Source organism: Delphinus delphis, chromosome 1 (genome assembly GCF_949987515.2).
Source record: "Delphinus delphis chromosome 1, mDelDel1.2, whole genome shotgun sequence".
In the NCBI taxonomy this organism is placed as follows: Eukaryota; Metazoa; Chordata; class Mammalia; order Artiodactyla; family Delphinidae; genus Delphinus; species Delphinus delphis.
In genome coordinates, this window is record NC_082683.1 from 9,376,884 (window position 1) to 9,397,012 (window position 20,129).

Sequence of the window (20,129 nt, forward strand, 5' to 3'; positions counted from 1 at the left end):
TGGGCTTGATACTCATCTAAGGAGTTGAGTTGGGTGGACAGTCTGTTTACTGTGGGAGGCTCCTGATAACCAGCTCTGTAGGATTTTCTCTCTCTCTGGGGACTTCTCTGCTCCACCTGGAGCTCTATATTCAGAAACCAGAAACCAGGGCAGCATCTGGAAAGCTGGACGTTTGCTCAGGGCAAACCTAAAGGTTAAGAGTCCTGCGACTGTACCTTAGCTCCACCCATAACCTGCTGTGTGAACTTGGAGTAGCCACTGTCCCTCTCTGGAGCTCAGAATCCCTCTGTAAGATGATGGGGCTGACCCCTGAGCTATGGTCTGTGCTTTGTCCTTCTTCCCACAGAGTGACAGTACCACCCCTGCCCAGGCTGTCTGCATTTTCTCAAGAGACTCTGGACCTGCACTGTCAAATACAAATACTGAATTTTGAAGACTTAGTACAAAACATATATAAAATAGCTCAGTAATAATTTTTATACTGATTACATGTTGAAATGATACTATTTTGGAGATGTTAGGTTAAATAAAATATTAACACTAATTTCACCTGTTTCTTTGCACTTAGTGTGGATGCTAGAGAATTTAGAATTATGTGTGTGGCTTGCATTTCTATTGGACAGTGCTGCTGTGGAAACTTCTGGATCTGATTCATTCATATTTAAAATTATAGCTCCCTCTCCCCTAAGATGCCTACCTCTCCCATGGGACTCTTACAGTACTTATCACCTTCTCAAATATTGTATAATTTACATGTGTTATATTTATTGCTCACCATCTGCTCCTCTTGCTAGAATACAAACTCCAATAGGGCATTTTTATAGACAAAAATATGTCTGTTTTGCTCAGTGATGTAGCCCCAAGTGCTTAGAAGAGTGCCTAGGGTATAGGAGGTGCTCAATAAATGGTGAAAGAATAAACAAATGAATGTAAGCCTAGGGAGGTTGGGGGTTCCACCATTGCCAATTCTTCCTTTTTTTTGTTTTCTAGAGAAGCTCCAGATATAGATTTTCACAAGTGATCTCCAGCTTTTAAAATGTAACTTAACTTCAATTATTTTAAGGCTTTGTGTGGGCCAAAAGGAACATTTCTCTAGCAGTTTTGGCTGACTGTCTGCAGCCGCTCTGGTCTAGATGATCTGAAGGCCGGGTAGGGAGGGGCCTGATACTGGAGAGTACTGAGCAGGGCCCCTCAAATCTGCCTGCCCCAGAAAACCTGGCCCTTCTGGGCCAACATACATCTCAGAGTCTAGGGTGGATGGTAATTAAGGATATCCCCCATCTCCTGCAGCCCCTCACCCATTATGTGTCAGAAACTTGCAACTTTGGAGACCACAGCATGGGTGGGGGACCATGGGAGGACCTTCCCTGTGGCCAACACAACCCCTTTCCTTCTGCCAGGACAACATTTGACCTCTCTGTTCCCTGTTTTGTCCATAACGAGTATAAATTTTGCTCTAATAATTGAAGCTCAGGGCTGTGGGCTGGTGCAGGAAAGGCTGAGGCCATTATGGACAGGGATTCAGGCTCACAGCAGAGTCCTGCCTTGTCCTATGGTCTCTCTGCATGACTTTAAGTTCCTTCCCCTTCCTAGTCCTCAGTTTCTCCTTCTGTACAATGAGGGCTTTGGACCAGCTCTGCATTTCCAAACCCATCATCTGGGGAGCTGGGTCCCCCTGCAGACTCCCTGAACTTGAACCCTTGGGGGCCAGTTCTTCCCACTGAGGCCTCCATCTAAAACTGTACAGTCCTCCTTCCTACCTTGCTTCCCTGCGTTATTTCTCTCTTTAGTGCCCATCACCATCCTGTTCACTCTATATTTTATGCTGACTTTGTTTGTTCTCCGTCTCTCCTCCCTTGCTGGTATGTAAGTCCCAGGAGGGAGGAGATCTTTTAAATATCAGCTTTATTGAGGAATAATGAACAGAAAACACAATTTCAATTTTAAGTGCACACTTCAATGAACTTTGACAACTGTATACAGACTCATGATCATCACAACCATCAAGATCCAGAACAGCTCCATCATCCTGAAAAGTTCCCTCCTGTCCCTTCCTAGTCAATCCCCTCCCTCCACCCCTGTCCCCTGGCCACTACTGGTCTGCTTGTGCCATTCTAGTTTAGAATAGCATAGAAATGAAATCATTATGGTACATGGCCTTGCGTGGCCTGGCTTTTTTCACAAAGCTAATACTTCTGAGGTTCCTCCAAGATAGTATCTGTATCAGCAGTTTGCTCCTTTTTACTGCTGAGTAGTATCCCACTGTATGGGTCCACTGCAATCTCTTTTCTTCTTTTATAAACATTTAAATTATTTATTTATTTATTTTGGCTGCACTGGGTCTTAGTTGCAGCATGCAGGATCTTTAGTTGTGGCATGCGGACTCTTAGTTGAGGCATGCGGACTTCTTAGTTGCGGCACGCATGCAGGATCTAGTTCCCTGACCAGGGATTGAGCCCAGACTCCCTGCACTGGGGTGTGCAGTCTTACCCAGTGGACCACCAGGGAAGTCCCTGCAATATCTTTATCCATTCTCCTGTTGATGGATATTTTGATTATTTCCTGTTTTGGGCTATGATGAATAAAGCTGCTATGAATATTTGTGTATAAGTTTTTGCATGCACATGTGCTTTCATTTCTCTTGCATAAATACCTGGGAGTGGGATGGCTGTGTGGTAAACGTATGTTAAGATTGATAAGGGACCGAGGCCCAAAGACTCTCAGTGATACTGGTTGAAGGAATGGTGCCCTGGCATCTGCGTTTTAAATAAACTCTCCAGGTACAGTCAGGTGTCTCTGTGTTGGAAGATCTGGACCCTGAGCTCCTTCAGCTCTGATGGCTGCCTTCCCTTCTGCCTTCTGTGGAGTCTAGGGTTTTACACCCAAACCTCAGCTTCTGGGGGGACCCAGTGTTGAGATTCTGATGGGTTGACCCCCACCTCAGAGAAACTCAGGCCTTGCTTGGGAGTGAGTCAGCCCACAAGCACCTTCATTAGCTTAGCATCATGAGGGCTGATAAATGTCATGGTAAATAGATAGTCTTGCAACCTTGCCAGCCTGTGACCTTTGTCTTCTGACTTTTTATGAGCCTGAGATGTTCTTCCTGCCCTTCTGGTGATAATCCAAGATGAGGCGTTCATTTGTTCATTCTTTCATAGCATTGGGCCTTTTCTGTGCTAGGCCATGTCTAGGTACTGAGGAAACATTTGTGAAAAAGACATAATTTCTGCTGTCAGTGAACTTTCAGGGTGATGAAAGATAACATAGGTATAAACAAATAAGATGATCTCATCTCAGGCAGCATTAAGTTCTGTTAAGATAATATAACAGGGTAATGGATGAGGGGAACTTCAGATATGGCAGCAGAGAAATCCTCTCTGAGATGGAATATTTGAAGCAAGGAGTGGCCTGTATGATTATCCAGAGCTGCCCTGTAGTCATACAAGTCTATTGAGCACTTGAAATGTAGCTAGTTTGTATTACGATGTGCAGTAGTGTAAAACACACACCAGGTTTAAAAAACTAATATAAAAAACCCCAAAATACCTTATTAATAATTTTTTTCTGTTGGTTACAGGTTGAGATGATAATATTTAGAACATATTGGATTAAATAAAATACATTATTATTTCACCTTTTTCTTTTTCCTGTAAAAAATGTACCGACTAAATAAATGTACTATGTGGCTTGCATTATATTCCCATTGGACAGCAGTTAGGGTAAAAGCATCCTAAGCAGAGAGATGCAAATGCAAAAGTCCCGGGGCAGGAACTGAAGGATGCTGGGACAGAGCGGGCCCGGGAAAGAGTGGCAGAAATGCGAATGGAACAAATTCAGTAGGAGCTTGGTGTCGGCTCTCTGAGGAGGTGGGTTTTAACTTAAGTATAATGCGGAAGAGGTTTTAACAGGAAAGTGGCATGGTATTAATTATGTTTTAACAGACTCCTGCGGCTGATAAGTGGCGAACAGATTGCGGGCGGGTCGTTGTAGACGGAAGAATTCTGGGTTCTAATACTTCTGAGCCAATGTGTCCTATATATTATCCTTCCCCCGGACTCGGTTTACCCCCGCGCTGTAAAATGGGGGGGCTGTTTGGGCCTTTCTACCGCTTCAGCCCCAGCACCTGCGAGCCCTGGAGGGGCGGGCAGCCCTGCAGGAGCGGCCGCGGGCGCCAGGGGGCGCCTCCTCGATGACTCGGCGCTCGGCTGGCCAGGCGCAGGCGCGTCGCCCGCTCGATTGGTCGGGTCGGGGCGGGTCTGAGCGCAGCGGGCCAGCGCCATTGAGGAGCTGCGAAGAGGAAGCGCCGCGCAGTGCTGGGCTGGGGCGGGCGGCCCGGGACACCTACAGGTACGGGCCGAGGCGGGGCGGCGCCGGGCGGCGAGCAGGGCCGGGGGCCGCAGGGCGGGCGTGGACCTGCGGTCGACCGCTCCGACTTCGTTTCAGACCTGGAAGCCCCGGCCCGCCCGGGCGGAGCGCTGCGCTGGGAGCCCGGGGACCCCGGCGTCCGGCCCTCCGGCGGTCTAAGCTCCTCGGGGGATCCCTGGGGTGTCCGAGCCCCAGACGGCCCCGAGCGCCCCGCCCTCACCGGGACTCTCGAGTCCGAGGCCCTGCGGGCACCCGCGCCATATGCTCGGGCGTCCTGAGTCTCCGAGGACTTTGGCGTCCGTGTTCTGGGGAGTTTGAACCCCCGCCGGACCCGCACGCTTTTCCGGGTCGGGGCAGCCTGGTGCCCTGGGATCGAGGGGGTGTCAGGCCGCGTCTCCCCGCCGGAGCCTCGGTCTCCACGCGGGAGCCCAGGGTATGAGCTCCCTTGCCTTATGCCCAAGAACATGGCTCCAGTCAGGGCTCCAGAGGGTCTTAAACATCCCCTTCTCCAGCCTTCTGGGGTCTCGTTCTGGGATGGGACATCAGGCCTCAAACCTCTCTTTATCCCTCGCCTCCCGGGGTCACATCCTGGCTGAGCCCCTCCTTCCGGGGCTGGGACGCGCGGCTGTGTTCCTTTCAGGCTGTATCTGGGAGGTGGGCTCTCGGTCCCCTGGAGCCGGGCTTAGGGTTCTGAGAGCAGAGGGGCGGCAGGCGGGCTGGAGGAGCCTCGCCTCCTGGGCAGTCTCCTTCCTGCCGGGCCTCCGCCCCTCTCCGGCCTCCGATGTCCGAGCTCGCAGGGCCGGCAGCCCTCAGCCCCGCCGCCTCCGCTCCCGCGTCCAGTTGCCAGCCCTTCCTACTCAGGGCTCCAGGGCTCCAGCCGCTCCTCGAGGGAGGGGCCTGGCTCAAGGTCATGGCCGGCTGTCTGCCCACCGGTAGGCTGAGCACTGATCCCCAGTGTCACCTGCCCCACCGATTAGGGGAGGTCAGGTGGGGTTAGTACCAGGCCTAGAAACCCTGATGGACCAGAGTGTAAAAACACTTTGGGATTCTGGCCAGTCTGGCGGCCTTTCCTGACACCGGATTCCTTAACGGAATCCTTGAAGTGGCCTCAAACCTGCTCTAGATGCTTAGCAGAGCTAATGGCTGCCGTCTAGCTTGGGCCTCAGTGTACTTACTGCACAGGGCGTTTTATAGTGTTTCTTACCCCATCTTCTTTTAATCAGTGCTTTGCATTCGTCCACCTTCAGGGAAGGTAGGGTAGGGCCAGATCTTGTGTGCAAACTGACGGTTGTTTCCCTTTATGAGGAGAGCACTTGTGGACGGCACCAGAGAGAGTTTGTTGGCACTTAGGACCAGAATCAATGGCAGCAACTTCAGAAGTAAAGAGTTTTCCAACTTTGGCTCTTTGCCTAAGTGTGTTTGGACTCTACATAGTAAGACTAGGTTAGTCAGGTTCATGTTTTGTTTTTGTAGGTTTACTCATTTAAAGTTATAGAAAGAAGTGTTTCCTTTACTCAGGCTGTTAAACATTTCTTATTTTAAGAAATTTGTTCTTGTAATCTCTTCTTTAAATAAGTGTATGCAGTAATTTTTAGCAGATTTCCTAATTTTACATAAAAATGTAGCTTTAAAAAAGATCTTTGGAAAGAAATTAGTATTTTTCCAAATGCTGTTTATTTTCTTATGTTTTTACTGTCGTTGTTGACAAAAGTTAATCTTCTGTGGAAATGCAGGACACTATTGACAAATAAAAACAGATTTTTCCTGGAGGTTAACTCTTGTACAGCTTTGTGTTTGGGGGTTTCTGGTGGGTGGAGGCCTCTCAGTTGGGGTAAGAGTATCTCCTGGCACTAAGGTGAATAACTGGAGGTGGGGCAAAGTGCTTGGAAAGGATCCCGAAAGGGCCGGTTCCAAGTGGGATGCCTGCCACAGCAAACCTGGAGTGTCAGGCTTGGTAGGCTGGTGTCCGACATGCTTGGCTCAGAGCAAGATTTGGAGCCCACAGTTCTAACTAGGATCTACTAGCTGAGCAGTCTTGGAACCCATTTAAACTTTGGTGTCTCAAGTTCCCTCATGTTAACTTTACGGAATACTAAAAATAATCTCTGTTTTGTAATGCTAATAAACAGCAGTTATTGTAATGACAGCAGTAAATCAGCACTGACTGTAAATACTGCAGCTGGAACCAGAGGATTTCTGTTGTCTGCAGTTACTGACTAAGGGGGTCCCTTGTATCAGCACTGTCTGGTGTCCAGGTACCAGCAATGCAGCTCCAGGACAGTTAAGAAGAACGATAAACCACTGTTGTCTTCCTTCCATTTATATCATTTTATGAATGAGCCTGATGAAGAGGTTTGCAAAATTGATTTCGGGAAGGCTTAAAGAGGATCGGTGCAGAATATGAAGTTTATTGATGCAATCTCTTAGGCCATTTTTGCCTTAATCTAGGAGAGGGTTTCTCAACCTTGGTACTATTGGCATTTGGGGCTGGAAAATTCATTGCTGCGGGGGGCTACCTCGTGCATTGTAGGAGGTTTAGCAGCCTCCATGGTCTCTTCTCACAAGGTACCAGTAGCAATCCCCCCAGTCGTGATATTCAAAAATGTCTCTAGACATTGCCATATCACATCTGGATGAGAACCTCTGATCAGGACAGTCTAGTCCCCAGGTCAGTCACCAAAAGCAAGCAGTTTAACAATCAGTTACATCGAAAAGATACACAACTTTGAATTGTAGGTAATTTTTGGTAAATTTATAAGTGACTATCCCTTGCAGCTGCATCAAAATGCAGAGGTATTGGTTTGGCCCTCCATTTACTGGTGGGGGCATCGTATAGTGCTTTTCATCCCATCTTTTTTTTTTTTTTTAAATTGAAGTATAGTTGATTTACAATATTGTGGTAGTTTCAGGTATACAGCAAAGTGATTCAGTTATGTATATTTCAGATTATTTTCTATTATAGGTTATTATACAATATTGAATATTCTTCCCTGTGTTATGCAAAACCCTTGTTGCTTATCTATTTTATATATCTTAGTGTGTCTGTTAATCCCATACTCCTAATTTATCCCTCCCCTCTTCCCCCTTTAGTAACCATAAGTTCGTTTTCTATGTCTGTGAGTCTGTTTCTCTTTTGTATATAGATTCATTTATATTATTTTTCAGATTTCACATAGAAACGATATCATATAATATTTGTCTTTCTCTGTCTGACTTCACTTAGTTTGATAGTCTCTAGGTCCATGCATGTTGCTACAAATAATATTTCCTTCTTTTTTATGGCTGAGTAGTATTCCATTATATATATGTGTGTGTGTGTGTGTATATATATATATATATATATATATACACACCACACCTTCTTTATCCATTCATCTGTTGATGGACACTTAGGGTGCTTCCATGTCTTGGCTATTGTAAACAGTGGTGCAGTGAACATTGGTCACCCCATCTTTTCTTAAATCTGTGATTTGCATCCAGCCACCTTCAGGGCAGGTAGAGTAGGATATCAGCTTGGAAAAACTGTCAGGTTTTTCTGTTCATTTCCTTTTTTTTTTTCTTTCATAGATTCTTCTGTGACCATGAGAGAGAGAAATAATGATCCATGAGTTTTAAACACCTTGTCTTGAGGATATAGTCATGTTGGAAGGTCTTGTAGCCTGGGTTCTCAATACCTATCTAGGGAAATATGTCAATAACCTGAACACTGATCAGCTGTCCGTTGCGCTTCTGAAAGGTGAGTGCATGTATCTCTTTTTGGTGAAGTATGCTTTGCAGATTGCATTTCTATTTTTTATGTTCTTTTTGTTGTATTGAGAGTAATAGACCCCGATGGACAGATGGCTTTGTATTAAATATGTGTAAAAGGAAATAGTGTTCTTCCATATGACACTGATTATTATTACAGGGTAACAGGTATATAGCTGGATTGTTGTAGGTTTTAGGGGACTGTTAAATATTAAAAGGAAAATAAAAAAGAAAACCATGCTACTGGTGACTGTGCTTTACCCCAGTTAATTTTTTAGTTTTATGAAGCTTTGTGGAGGCAGCCAGGATGTAGTGACAATGGCATTGGCTTCGGCTTCAAATCCTGCTGTGTTACTTGTTAGCTACATGAACAAGTCACTGAAATTCTGAGCCTCGGTTTCTTTAGAGAAAGAGGGTAATGTACCTTTACAGCATCGCTGAAAGGATCAAGTGGAGTGACCATTGAAGCTCCTATCCTGCTGGTGTGTAATAGACAGCCAGTAGAAGTTTTAAAATACGTTACTGTGGGGTCTTCCAACAGAGTTTCTGAGTTCTTGTCTTGCTGAGTAGTAACGTACCTAAAGCTTGAGACATTTTAGCCTTTACAGGTCTATACTGTGTAAATGCAGCCCAGTGGTTTGATGTGGGGATTGGAAAGCGGCTTTCTTCTCCTTCTCCTTGTTGTAATTTAAGTTCTGTTTGCTCAACTCAAAGTGGAACCCTTTAACAAATCTAGAGAAAGAAGATAAAGTCAGTTTGCAAACATGTAGAATCATAGAAAGAGGAAAGGAGGCCTCAGATATAGTGGAAACCTTCTGGGCTTCCTGGGAGTATGAGTTTTGGCAAGTGGACCAGGGCAGGTTAGTGGGGCTAGCAGTGATACAGATGTGTGTATAGTATGAGCACAGGGTGCAGTGATTTTCTCTTCCCAGAAGCAGCATTCTCCGGGGTTTTCTGACCCACCTAAACCAGTGGAGCGATCACAGCAGCAATAGGCGGTGGCGAGCTAGCACGGTTGCACCTCCCTGCTCCCTTCCTTTCTTTGGAAACAGAAGTGGGTTCTTTCCTGTTCTTCGGCTTTTCCTTCTGCCCTTTCCTAGAAGGCAGCTGCTGAGTGGAAAGTGAAAGTGACCAATTGTCAGGGCGGGGCTGTGTTTAAAGTGCAATAATAGTGTCAGGTTCACCTCTTTGGTCACTTATTGAAGTTCTCAGACACACTGTGAAGCTAACCAGGTTGTACAGGGCAGGTAACAGGGCCTAGAAGGAGCAACATTGTTATTAGCAACAACATTGCTAATAACAGAGCTGGCTTTCTCAAGAGTGGTATGGTAAGAAGAAGGATCCTTGCTAAAGAAATGAATAAATAGAAATTTGTGGTACCTGACAAATCATGGAGTCTATACTAATAATAGATTTCTAATCTCAGCAATTTTAGACAGAACATATCTTGTAAGGACAGCTGTGTGTATCTCTGAAGCTTTCTACTGCTTTTCTGTGCTTATCTTTTCTTAAAAATTCTTCTCTATGGCTTTTAATGAACCTGTGGAATTTGAGGAATGTTTCTCTGCAGAATAGAAAAATGCTTTTTCTTTCAAAACTTGTGTCAGTTAGGTACTCCGTCCTTATGGCTCCAAAGCACACCACGATGCTTGGCCAGAAAAGTTTTAGAGCATTGCAATGCACTGAGAGAATGGCTTGTAAAGGAGTTGACACTTTTTGTTGATCTTGATGACATAGTTAAGCAGTGTTTGGGGGCAGAGGGTACTAGATAGCAATAAGAATATTATTTCAGTCTGTGTGCAAATATTTACAGATGCTTTGGAAGATGCAAAGGCGACTGAAATAGTGGTCAAGGGTATAGATTTTGTAGCCAGACTGGGTTTGAATCCCAGTTCCTCCATTTACCAGTAACTTGGGCAAATTACTCAAATTCTTTTTTTCTTCTTCTGACAGTTTTATTGAGATATAATTGATATAGAGCACTGTGTAAGTTTAAGGTATACAGTATAATGGTTCGACTTACATACATCATGAAATGATTATCACAGTAAGTTTAGTGAACATCCATCATCTCATACAGATACAAAATTAAAGAAATAGAAGAAACATTTTTTCTTGTGATGAGAACTCTTAGGATTTACTCTCAACTTTCATATATAACATATATGTTAACTATATTTATCATGTTGTACATTACACCCTTAGTACTAAATTACTCAAATTCTACTAAGAATTAAATAGAAAATTAAATATTAAAATTGCTTTAGTCTCCCTTTCTGCAAGTTGGAGGTAATATTAACTATCTCATAAGGTTCTAAGAACTAAACACATTAATGTAGGTTCAAAGAGCTTAGAACTGTTCTTGGTCCTCCGTCAGTGTTAGTCATCATCATCATACAACCAGCAACATGTGATTAGCTGGTGGGTTGGACTTCAAGGGTAGATTGTGCACACATGCTAAAAGCAATAGAAATGCAAAGTAGCATATGAGTAGTGGAAGGACAGAGATAGGACTTGTATAACATTTCATTTGTTCAGTCATTCGACAGACTTTCACTGAGCACCTGCTTTGGGTAAGGCTCTGTTATGGAATGATACAAAACGGGGAGACAGAAGAAAATACTTGGAGCTCAGGCATAGGGTCTAACCCTGGTTTCACCACTTAACAGCTGTTTGTGACTGTGAGCAAGTTACGGAAGCCTCCTCTTCATCCTCTGTCCCTCTTGCTGCCAGAGATCACACAGGTCTGGTATGAACTCTAGTACTACCACTGACCAGATCTGTGATTTTTAAGCAGACTGCTTATCCTTTAAGCTCATTTTTCTTATCTTAAAAATGAAGAAAATAATAGTATTTCCTCATATTTTTGTGAGGATCAAATGAAGAAATGCATATGAAATGCTTGGGACATAGTAAGATCTCAGTGAATGATAGCCATCCTCATCTTCCTCCTCCTCCCCCTCCTCCTCCCCTCCCTCCTCCTCCTCCTCCCTCCTCCTCCCCCTCCCTTCCCCTCCTCCTCCCTCCTCCTTCCCTCCTCCTCCTTCCCTCCTCCTCCCCCTTCTCCCCCTCCTCCCCTCCTCTCCCTCCTCCCTCCCCCTCCTCTCCCTCCTCCCTCCTCCTCCCCCTCCCTCCTCCTCCTCCTCATCGTCATCATCATCATGGTCATTGTCATCATCATCATCCCAGCTCCACCTCTATAATCCCTGCCCTCAGAGAGCCATTAACCAGTCCTGGAGACAGAAATAAGTGTACAGTAATACAAGGCAGTATGTATTATGTTGTTATACTAGAGATACAGGCATAATGCAGTGGGAGGGGAGTCATTCTTCTTGTCTGGAGGACCCTGAGAAAGCTATTCTGGGGGTGGCTTTGAGTGGGTCTTAGCAGGATTTTGATAGATGGCCCAGGCTGGGTGACCACATTCCAGGCAGAATGAGGTGTGTGAGCAGAGGCGGAAGGCTGAAACCTGCAGGGTGTCTTTGGGATGGTTTGGGGCCAGAAGATAGCGGCTGCCAGTGCTGGTTCAAGGAGTCTGAACTCTGGGCCATGGGCATACATTTAGATTCCCCCTCCTTTTTTTTTTTTTTTTTTTTAAATAAGCTCTGAACCTCAGGTTGGCCCTTTAAATGAGGTTGGCTTCCCTAGAGCTGAGGAAGGAAGATTGAGTAGTCATTAGGTATTACTCTAAATTCACCCCAACTAGTGACTAGATTTCTTGTTAATCTGAGGTGAGGAATTTTTGGATGAGAGAGCCATCCATAAATAAGTCTGCAAATTATCTGTCTGGAAATCAACAAACATTATTATCTATAAGGTGCTCACCTATGCTGGGTGCTTTGTGGCCTGGTCCCTTGGAGGGACCTTTTCCAGCAGGGCCAGTTGTGGGTACATATGAGTGGGTGGGGAAGTAGGAAGCCTTTGATCTGTGTTTTGCCTGATTACCCTTTTTAAAAAAATATTTATTTTTATTTATTTATTTTTGGCTGTGCTGGGTCTTAGTTGCGGCACATGGGATCTTTTTTTTTTTCAGTTGTGGCATGTGGACTTCTTAGTTGTGGCATGAAGACTCTTAGTTGCAGCATGCATGCGGGATCTAATTCCCCGACCAGAGATCGAACCCGGGCCCCCTGCATTGGGAGTGCGGAGTCTTACCCACTGGGCCACCAGGGAAGTCCCTGATTCCCTTGTTTTTGACTTGCTATAGGCTGCCATTTCTCCTCATTCTTTTCTGTGTGTCCTCTCCTTTCTAGACCACCTCCTTTGCTGTCTGTGCTTCAGCTTCTTTAATTTTTCATTGAATGGATTGCCTGCAGTTCTTTCCACTTCTCCACTCTGTACAGCAGCCATGGAAACCTGGGGCCGTCTGCCTTTGTGACAGATTTGGGTATTGAAAAATAGGGCGAATGATTCAGATTGCAAATGTTGCTCTTCAGAAGTTATATACTTTCCTCCCTTTAAGTCGGTTTCAACTGATAAGGAATGTGTCTCATGTTTTTTCCCCCTTATGCTCATTTTCTCCCCAAGTGTGGATATAGGGTTGTTTCTGGGCTCTCTGGGATTATTAGCTTCTCCTTTCGTTAAGTCTTAAGGTAAGTGGAGCCCCATGTGAATAGATGTTCTTGCAAAAGTCTGAAAAATAAGTTGGGTGCATTTGTTCAGAATCTGCCAAAATGCTAGCTTTGAATACTTTAGATGCCAATGCACAAGTCTTAATCATTCAAAGGGGAAAATAATTAAGTTTCTTGTATTAGTGTGTCTTTGGAGGAAAAGACTTGCTCTCCTTTCTTCTGGGTTCTCTTACCAGTTAATGGTTGCTGGGTGGTGGTTGTCTGTACTCCCTGTTCTTGAGAGTACATTTCAGACAGATTTAAGTGACTCAGAAATTGACTTGTGTTGCACAAATGAACAACTTTATAAAACGGCTGTTTCCCCAGCATTTTGGAGATGGGGACCCTGCCTGCCTTTGTTTTTATTCCCAGTGGCCAGCACAGTGCCTTAGGCGCAGGGGAGGGATCAGTATGTACTGGGTTGGCCAAAAAGTGCATTCGGGTTTTTCCATAAAAACCCGAATGCACTTTTTGGCCAACCCAGTATGTGTAAAGGGTTGATTTCCATAGCTGGGAGAGAGAGAGATCTAGCTGCACCCTTGTGACTAATCCTTCAGTCCGCTTTGGAGTCATCTTGTGCTTTTGGATTTAAGTAATTATAGAAACTGGGTCTGAAAAGGACCTTCAGCGGTGGTCCTGTTCATGCCTTTGCTCTCTGACTGGTTATTACACCTGCGAGTGAGGGTGCAGAGGAGAACCTGCAGAGGGGGCTCTCCAGAGGAGAGAGTATAAATTCCTCTTGATGACCAACTTTACAGGGGCTCTCTGACGTGGTATGGAATACACCCATTTTGGGGGAGGGGGAGGGCGGTGGGTAAGGAGAGCTTGTTAAAAATTGCAAATTTCTGTTTCAGACCCAGGAGCCTGCATTTCATCCTAGGTGATTCAGATGTTAATGGTCCTCTGGTGGAATAGTAGCCTAAACTAGGGGTCTGTAAACCGGCCAACTGGCCAGATCCCCTTGCTAGCTGAGAATGGCTTTTCCATTTTTAAAGGCTTGTAAAGAAACAAAACAAAAGGAGAATATACAGTAGACACGATAAGTCCTGAGATATTTACTATCTGGCTCATTAGAGTTAGATCCCTGCCTAAATCCTTCATCTGCTGGTAAGCTTCAGCTGTTATTTACATGTCAGTGGGCTGGTCGGGAAATTAGTACAGAGAATGCACATTGGTATAGCCTGGGTCTAGATGTGAAACTCTCCCTTTACCCTTCATTGATTTGCACACAACAGGCAACTGCTGCATTTGTTGGATGAACATGTTATGGTATTTTTATTTTTTAGGTGCTGTTGAATTAGAAAACTTGCCTTTAAAGAAAGATGCCTTGAAAGAACTGGAATTACCATTTGAAGTCAAAGCTGGTATGTGGAACAAGGGAGTGGGAGGCAGTTTTGAGTCTTTTATCGATTGGGACATGAAAACTGAGAGCCCTTGAGTTTGGCTCTGTTGGACCAGGAAGAGGCAGGGTTGGAAGGATAGAGTTTAGATCAGTCTTCAAGTGTGGTCTCTAGGCCATTAGTATCAGGATGATCTTGGGGGTGGTGGTGGGGAGGTCAGGTGGCCCCCAGACTTACTGAATCAGAGTCTCTGAGGGAGTGTTGTTGAACCTGCATCTTTAATAAGCACCCCAGGTGATTCTTATGTTTACTAAAGTCTGAGAACTTCCATCCTAGATACAGGGGGTTCTTATTTTCAGAGAATTCATATTACTAAGAGACAGTTTACTCTATTGAATGAAAGGTGGGCTCTGGAACTGTATGCTTGCGTTTCTATTCCATATCTGCCATTTTCTGGCTGTGTGACCTTGGGGAGGTTCCCTAACCACTCTGTGAGTGTATCCTCATCTTAGGATGGGATAATACTAGTAGCTATATCATAGGTTTGTTGAGAGGAATACCTGAGTTAATGCATTAAAATGACTAGAACAGTGCCCGGCACACTCAGTTGATGTTTGCAATTATTATCGGAGTCTTGCAGTTACTAGGTTTGGTAAGGAAACAAGAATTATCACGGAATAAAAATATTCTGTATTAAGTGACCACTTATAAAATTAGTCCCTCTTTAGACACTGCTCGTCATTGAACAAACCTGTTGATATCAGTCAGTCTTTCCCTTATTTTGAGGGTACTTATGTTACAATAAAGTGCAAGTACAATGCAAATCAGTTGCTAGGTGAAATAAAATAGAAATCTTGCAAGAGATTTAGGCTTTCTTGAAGTCAATTCAGGTCATAGGTGAACTGCCAGAATCACAAGCAAAGGCACTGACAAGTTAGAATCTGAAAGAAACTCTCAAGAATGATGAAACAGTGGATACTTCCAAGAGAGTTCTTATTTGACTATCAAAGGATTAAGAGAGGCTTTTAGGGAAAATTGATGTTTTCTAATATTTTGGCAAAAGTGACCCTTTTTATGCTTTTTATGCAAAAATAAAATGTAACAGAAATTATATTTTGCTGTCATGTAAGTGTCCTCCCAATTAATTTAGGTTAGAATTGCAACTGTACACTAATTATTGTTAAAATTCTTTGTTGTGAAAATTGGTGTATGGTTTCAGTTATAATATAAATTTTATTAAATGTAAAAAACTTACTTTCATTTTTCTAAAGTCAAAATTAAAATATTTTTTCATTATTTGTTGTAAGATTTCTTCATCTGTTACTGGATTACACAGTTGATCATTTGGTGTTAATGATACTCTGTTATCTTAAATATAACACATCGATCCTGCTCGAATTCTAGATCTTAGACAATAATGATAACAGTCTGATAACATGTGTTGCTTTCAGAGGTAGACTGTTAGTTGGGCTGTGTGGATCTTTGAGAAATGGTAGAACTTGGGAAATAAGTGTCACAATTCTACCAGGCCATTTATAGCTTTCCCATCAGCCTGAGTTCTCATGAAGAATCAGAATTCTTTCTCGATAGAGTACCACTGCAACGTGACCTACGTTTCGGTTGCTGTGTTCAAGATTGGGCATATTGCTGAGTCTGATAACTCCCAATAAGTACCTATCAACCAGCTAATTAATAATGAACAAGAGATGAGTATGTGCCCACGGTCTAGTACAGGTGCCATGGGAAGAAAAGACACCCCAGGGAAGTTTACGATGTAGTCCTGTTGGGGAAGAGGTATTTTCCAGAGGGAGATGTTGCATTAGATGTGAAAAAGTTACACTGGCCTTTTTCCATCTTCTGCTTTATTATGCCTCGTTCTTACAGATCTCAGCCCACTAATGTTTGTTTCACATGTACGAAAACTTGCTACCTGTTTTCTTAAATTAAAAAGTAAATGGTAATAATACTCCTTAAAGAAAACTAGAATACAGAAAAATAGAATTTAAAAATGTGTGCAAAAAAAAAAAAAATGTGTGCAGACAGTTAACAAGACTTTCCTTTTCGCAGGCTTAATTGGGAAGGTAACCCTTCAGATTCCCTTCTATCGCCCCCATGTGGACCCTTGGGTGATCTCCATCTCCAGCCTTCACTTAATTGGAGCCCCTGAAAAAATACAGGATTTCAATGATGAAAAGGAGAAGCTGTTGGAAAGGGAACGCAAGAAAGCTCTCCTTCAAGCCCTGGAGGAGAAGTGGAAGGCAAGGCAGAAATCCTTTTGGCCATGAGAGCGGTGGTGGTGAGACTTGAAATGAGCGAAGCACTAGATTCTGCTAACACCGGCTCTTTCCTTTGTAGAACGAACGCCAGCAGAAAGGGGAGTCCTACTGGTATTCAGTTACTGCCTCGGTAGTTACGAGAATTGTGGAGAATATTGAAGTAAGTCCTAATGGCTTTTATAAAGTATGAACACAGAAGGGATCGCTCAGGCTTAAGTGCATTTCACGTCCGTGGTTGCTGTTTCCTGTGGGTTTAACTGATAACAGGGTGTCTGCGGAGAGCGCTGATTGCTCATGTGTGCCTTTTCATAGGCGGTGCCAGAGGGAAAACCTGAAAAGCGAGTCCAGCTCTGGGCAGACACAGGTTTTTCTTGCTTCAGTTAGTGTGAGTAGGAGTTTTCATTTCATTGACATTTCACTTCATTTTCTTTACGAATATCGGAACCCTACTTGCTGAAGGATTTACCTCCCAAGAAGCCAGGTCACCTGAGTCTTCATGACTAAATCACTTAATCTCTTAGTCTCAGTTTCTTCATCTGTACAATGAGAGGGGGTGGATGTGGTTTCCAGTTGATTCCGTAGTGCACTGTGAACAGCCCAGTAAGATACTTGCTCTCACTGATGTGTCTGGAGGCAGTTTGTTGAGTTTCAGTGCTAGGGCTGTCGGCCCTCTTTTCTGCTTTAATTATTGTTTTGTTTGTCCTCAAAAACTAGAGCAGGGTTCACACTAATTTTCAGTGTGTCGTAAGTGTTAGCCCATGCTTCTTACCTCCAGGGTTTTCTTGCAGTACCAAAGTGACACAGGCCACATGTTTTTAAGGTGTCCCACTTCCCCCCAAAATACAGCCTGAGGTTGCTGGATTCATAACTTTGATAACATTGGGGGAAAAGATCAGTACGTTTGAGGTGGCTGCTTTGAAATCTTTTCCAGGCAGTTATTTATTTATTTATCTATTTTAGCTGTCATTGATTTTTTAAAAAATTCCTCATTATTTTTATTTTTTAATAATAGCTTTATTGAGGTTTAGTTCACATACTGTAAAGTTCACACTTTTAAAGTGTACAATCTAGTGTTTTTGGTATATATACAAAGTTGGGCATCGATCACCACTGTCTAATTCCAGAACATTTTCATCATACCCAACTAGTAGCCACTTCCAATTCCCCTCTCCCTCCAGCCCCCTACAACCACTAACCCACTTTGTGGATTTGCCTAGTCTGGACACTTCACATCAGTGGGGCTGTACTGGCCTTTTAGCATAATGCTTTCAAGGTTCATCCACGTTGTGGCATGTATCAGGACCTTATTCTTTTTATGACTGAATAATATATTCCATTGGATGGATTGCCAAAGATAAACAAAGCTGGAGTGAAGTTAAAGTGGTGAAAACAGACTTTATTCAGTGACTTCTGACAGTAGGGGAAAGAGCAGAGCTCCATTCCAGTTTGTACAGAGGTGACCAGGCCTTTTAAAGGGAGAATGGGGGCGGAGTGGGGGTGGGGAGAGGGCTCAGATGAAAAATTACAAAGGGTTGGTCAGTGTAGATATGATTAGGTCAGCTGTGTCTGCTAGCTGGGCTTCTGTTCTCCCAGAGAGAGGGGAGACAGAGGCTCCGCCCTTCCTGATGATTCCATTTCCAGGGAGTGGCATTTAGGTCCTTGAGTTGTAGGAGACACATCACATAGGGACAGAGAAAGGGTTTGCAGTTGTAAGCCCTTTTTGGTAAATGCTCTAAGAAGGGGGTCGGGTGTGCTCTTGTCAGGCGTCGGCTAGAACACACAGCCCTGAGCTTTTCTAGATGGGAACTCAGGAAGGGGATGGAATGTCCTGGAGACTCAGCCTTAGGCTGCTAGAAGCCTATGTTAAAATTTGGTCGGGTCTCTTAGGGTAGGCGTTTGAATGGAGTGCTCATACCTAGAGTTTTTGCAGTTCTCCTGATAGACCACATTTTGTTTATCCGTTTGTCAGTTGATGGACATTTGGGTTGTTTCCACTTTTTGGCTATAAGGAATATTGCTGCTATAAACAGTCATGTGTATGGTTTTGTGTGAACGTATGTTTTCAGTTCTCTTGAGTATATGCCCAAGAGTGGAATTGTTGAGTCTTATGGTAACTATATGTTAAATTTTTTGAGGAACTATTTTACAGTTTCACCAGTAATGTGTGAACATTTCAATTTTTCCACATCCTGATCAGGATTTGTTACTGTCTGTCTTTTAATAGTGGCCATATTAGTGGGTGTGAAGTGAAATCTCAGTGTGGTTTTGATTTGCGTTTCCTTAATGGTTAATGTTGTTGAGCATCTTTTCATGTGCTTATTGGCCATTTGTATCTCTTTTGGAGAAATGTCTGTCCAAATCCCATTTCCATTAAAAAAAAAGTATTTATTTATTTTTAACTATTGAGTTGTAAGAGTTCTTTATATATCCTGGATTTTAGTCCCTTATCATCAGATATATGATTTGCAAATATTTTCTCGCATTCTATGGGTTGTCTTTTCACTTTCTGTTATTATTTTTTAATTCATTGAAGCAGAGTGCTTTTTCTGTAGCCCCACTATAGGGGCAAGGGGTAATAAATAAGGTCAAAATGGAAATGCCCTGCTGGTGTTCCTGTGTCCAGGTTTGAGGACACAGAGGCAAGATTAAGATATCATAAGAGAGGGAGGGACAGTTATCTAGATACAATGGTACTACTTTATTTCAGTGTTTAAGGTGTTTTCTGAAACGGTTTGATGAAAGTATTGTAACTCTCTTCTTGAGAAGGCACTGATCACAAGGAAGTGTCATTCATGTCCAGTTTGTGATTATAAATCTCTGAGGAACTTAGATTATCGGGTGTGTGTGTGACATAAGCTATGCGTTTGTGTAAAATGCCTGCTGTGGTTTACTTAAGTAGACTCCTGCCTGTGGTATTCTACCTGCAGCAGTTGTCTAAATGTGTTTTTTTTTTCCCGCTGCAGTTAAAAATTCAAGATGTCCATTTGCGCTTTGAAGATGGTATTACCAATCCTTCCCATCCTTTTGCGTTTGGCGTCTGCATTAAGAATGTGTCCATGCAGAATGCTGTGAACGAGCCTGTGAGTATGAAATAACGACTGCAAACTGGGAAGAAAGCGCTCGGTCTGGAGCATTTAGGGCTCTGCCTTGTGTCCTTCTGTGTTAGCTAAATGAGACCACAATCTTCTCCTCCATGTTCTTTGGAGGGTGTGGATGGATGTCTCTTGTCTCCTTTGCTGAAATAGGGAAACAGTTAATTTCTTCTGACCTGTTCTTATTTAATTCATCCATTAAACGTTGGCACATTTTGTACACGAAGAAACTGAGGTGCAGAAAGGATCTTATCTTTGATTTTCTTCTTACATTACATGCACTCTCGGGGTATGCTCATCCTGCTTCATAGTTTCGGCAGCCTCCTGGGAATATTTGCCGATGGCGCCCGCATCTCGAAGGGCCATTCTCCACCCCTCTTCTGACCTTCAGATTCAAGGTCTCTAACTACCTATGGGACGCCTCTTGGTATTTAGGCTCGTTATAATCAAAATGATCCCATTATATTCCACCTACCCATTTCACTCCCTGAAACCAGCTGTTTTCCTTCATTCTCTAACATGTTACCGAATGTTACAAACACACATATGAAAACTGACATCGTTAGAGCCCTTTTATGTGCCAGGCACTGCTGTTAGTGCTTCACATGACTTCTCTCATTGAATTCCCAGTAACCTCCACCACTGTTATCCTTGCACTACAGCCGAGGACGCTGAGGAGCAGAAGGATGAGTGAGTGGT

At 43.7% G+C, this 20,129-nt stretch overlaps 1 protein-coding gene across 3 annotated transcripts in view; it reads left to right on the forward strand.

The window, feature by feature from the left end:
• The first annotated feature begins 4,242 nt into the window (after positions 1-4,242).
• The window catches only part of VPS13D (vacuolar protein sorting 13 homolog D), a 244,518-nt gene continuing 228,631 nt past the window's right edge, over positions 4,243-20,129 (forward strand). For 2 of the 3 annotated variants that reach the window (XM_060014644.1, XM_069540755.1), the window contains exons 1-6: positions 4,243-4,347; positions 7,933-8,101; positions 14,009-14,086; positions 16,130-16,320; positions 16,418-16,498; positions 19,302-19,418. In XM_060014644.1, coding sequence (XP_059870627.1) covers positions 8,005-8,101; positions 14,009-14,086; positions 16,130-16,320; positions 16,418-16,498; positions 19,302-19,418 — 564 coding nt within the window. In that variant the 5' untranslated portion in view covers positions 4,243-4,347; positions 7,933-8,004. The other variant, XM_060014636.1, reaches the window with a different exon arrangement.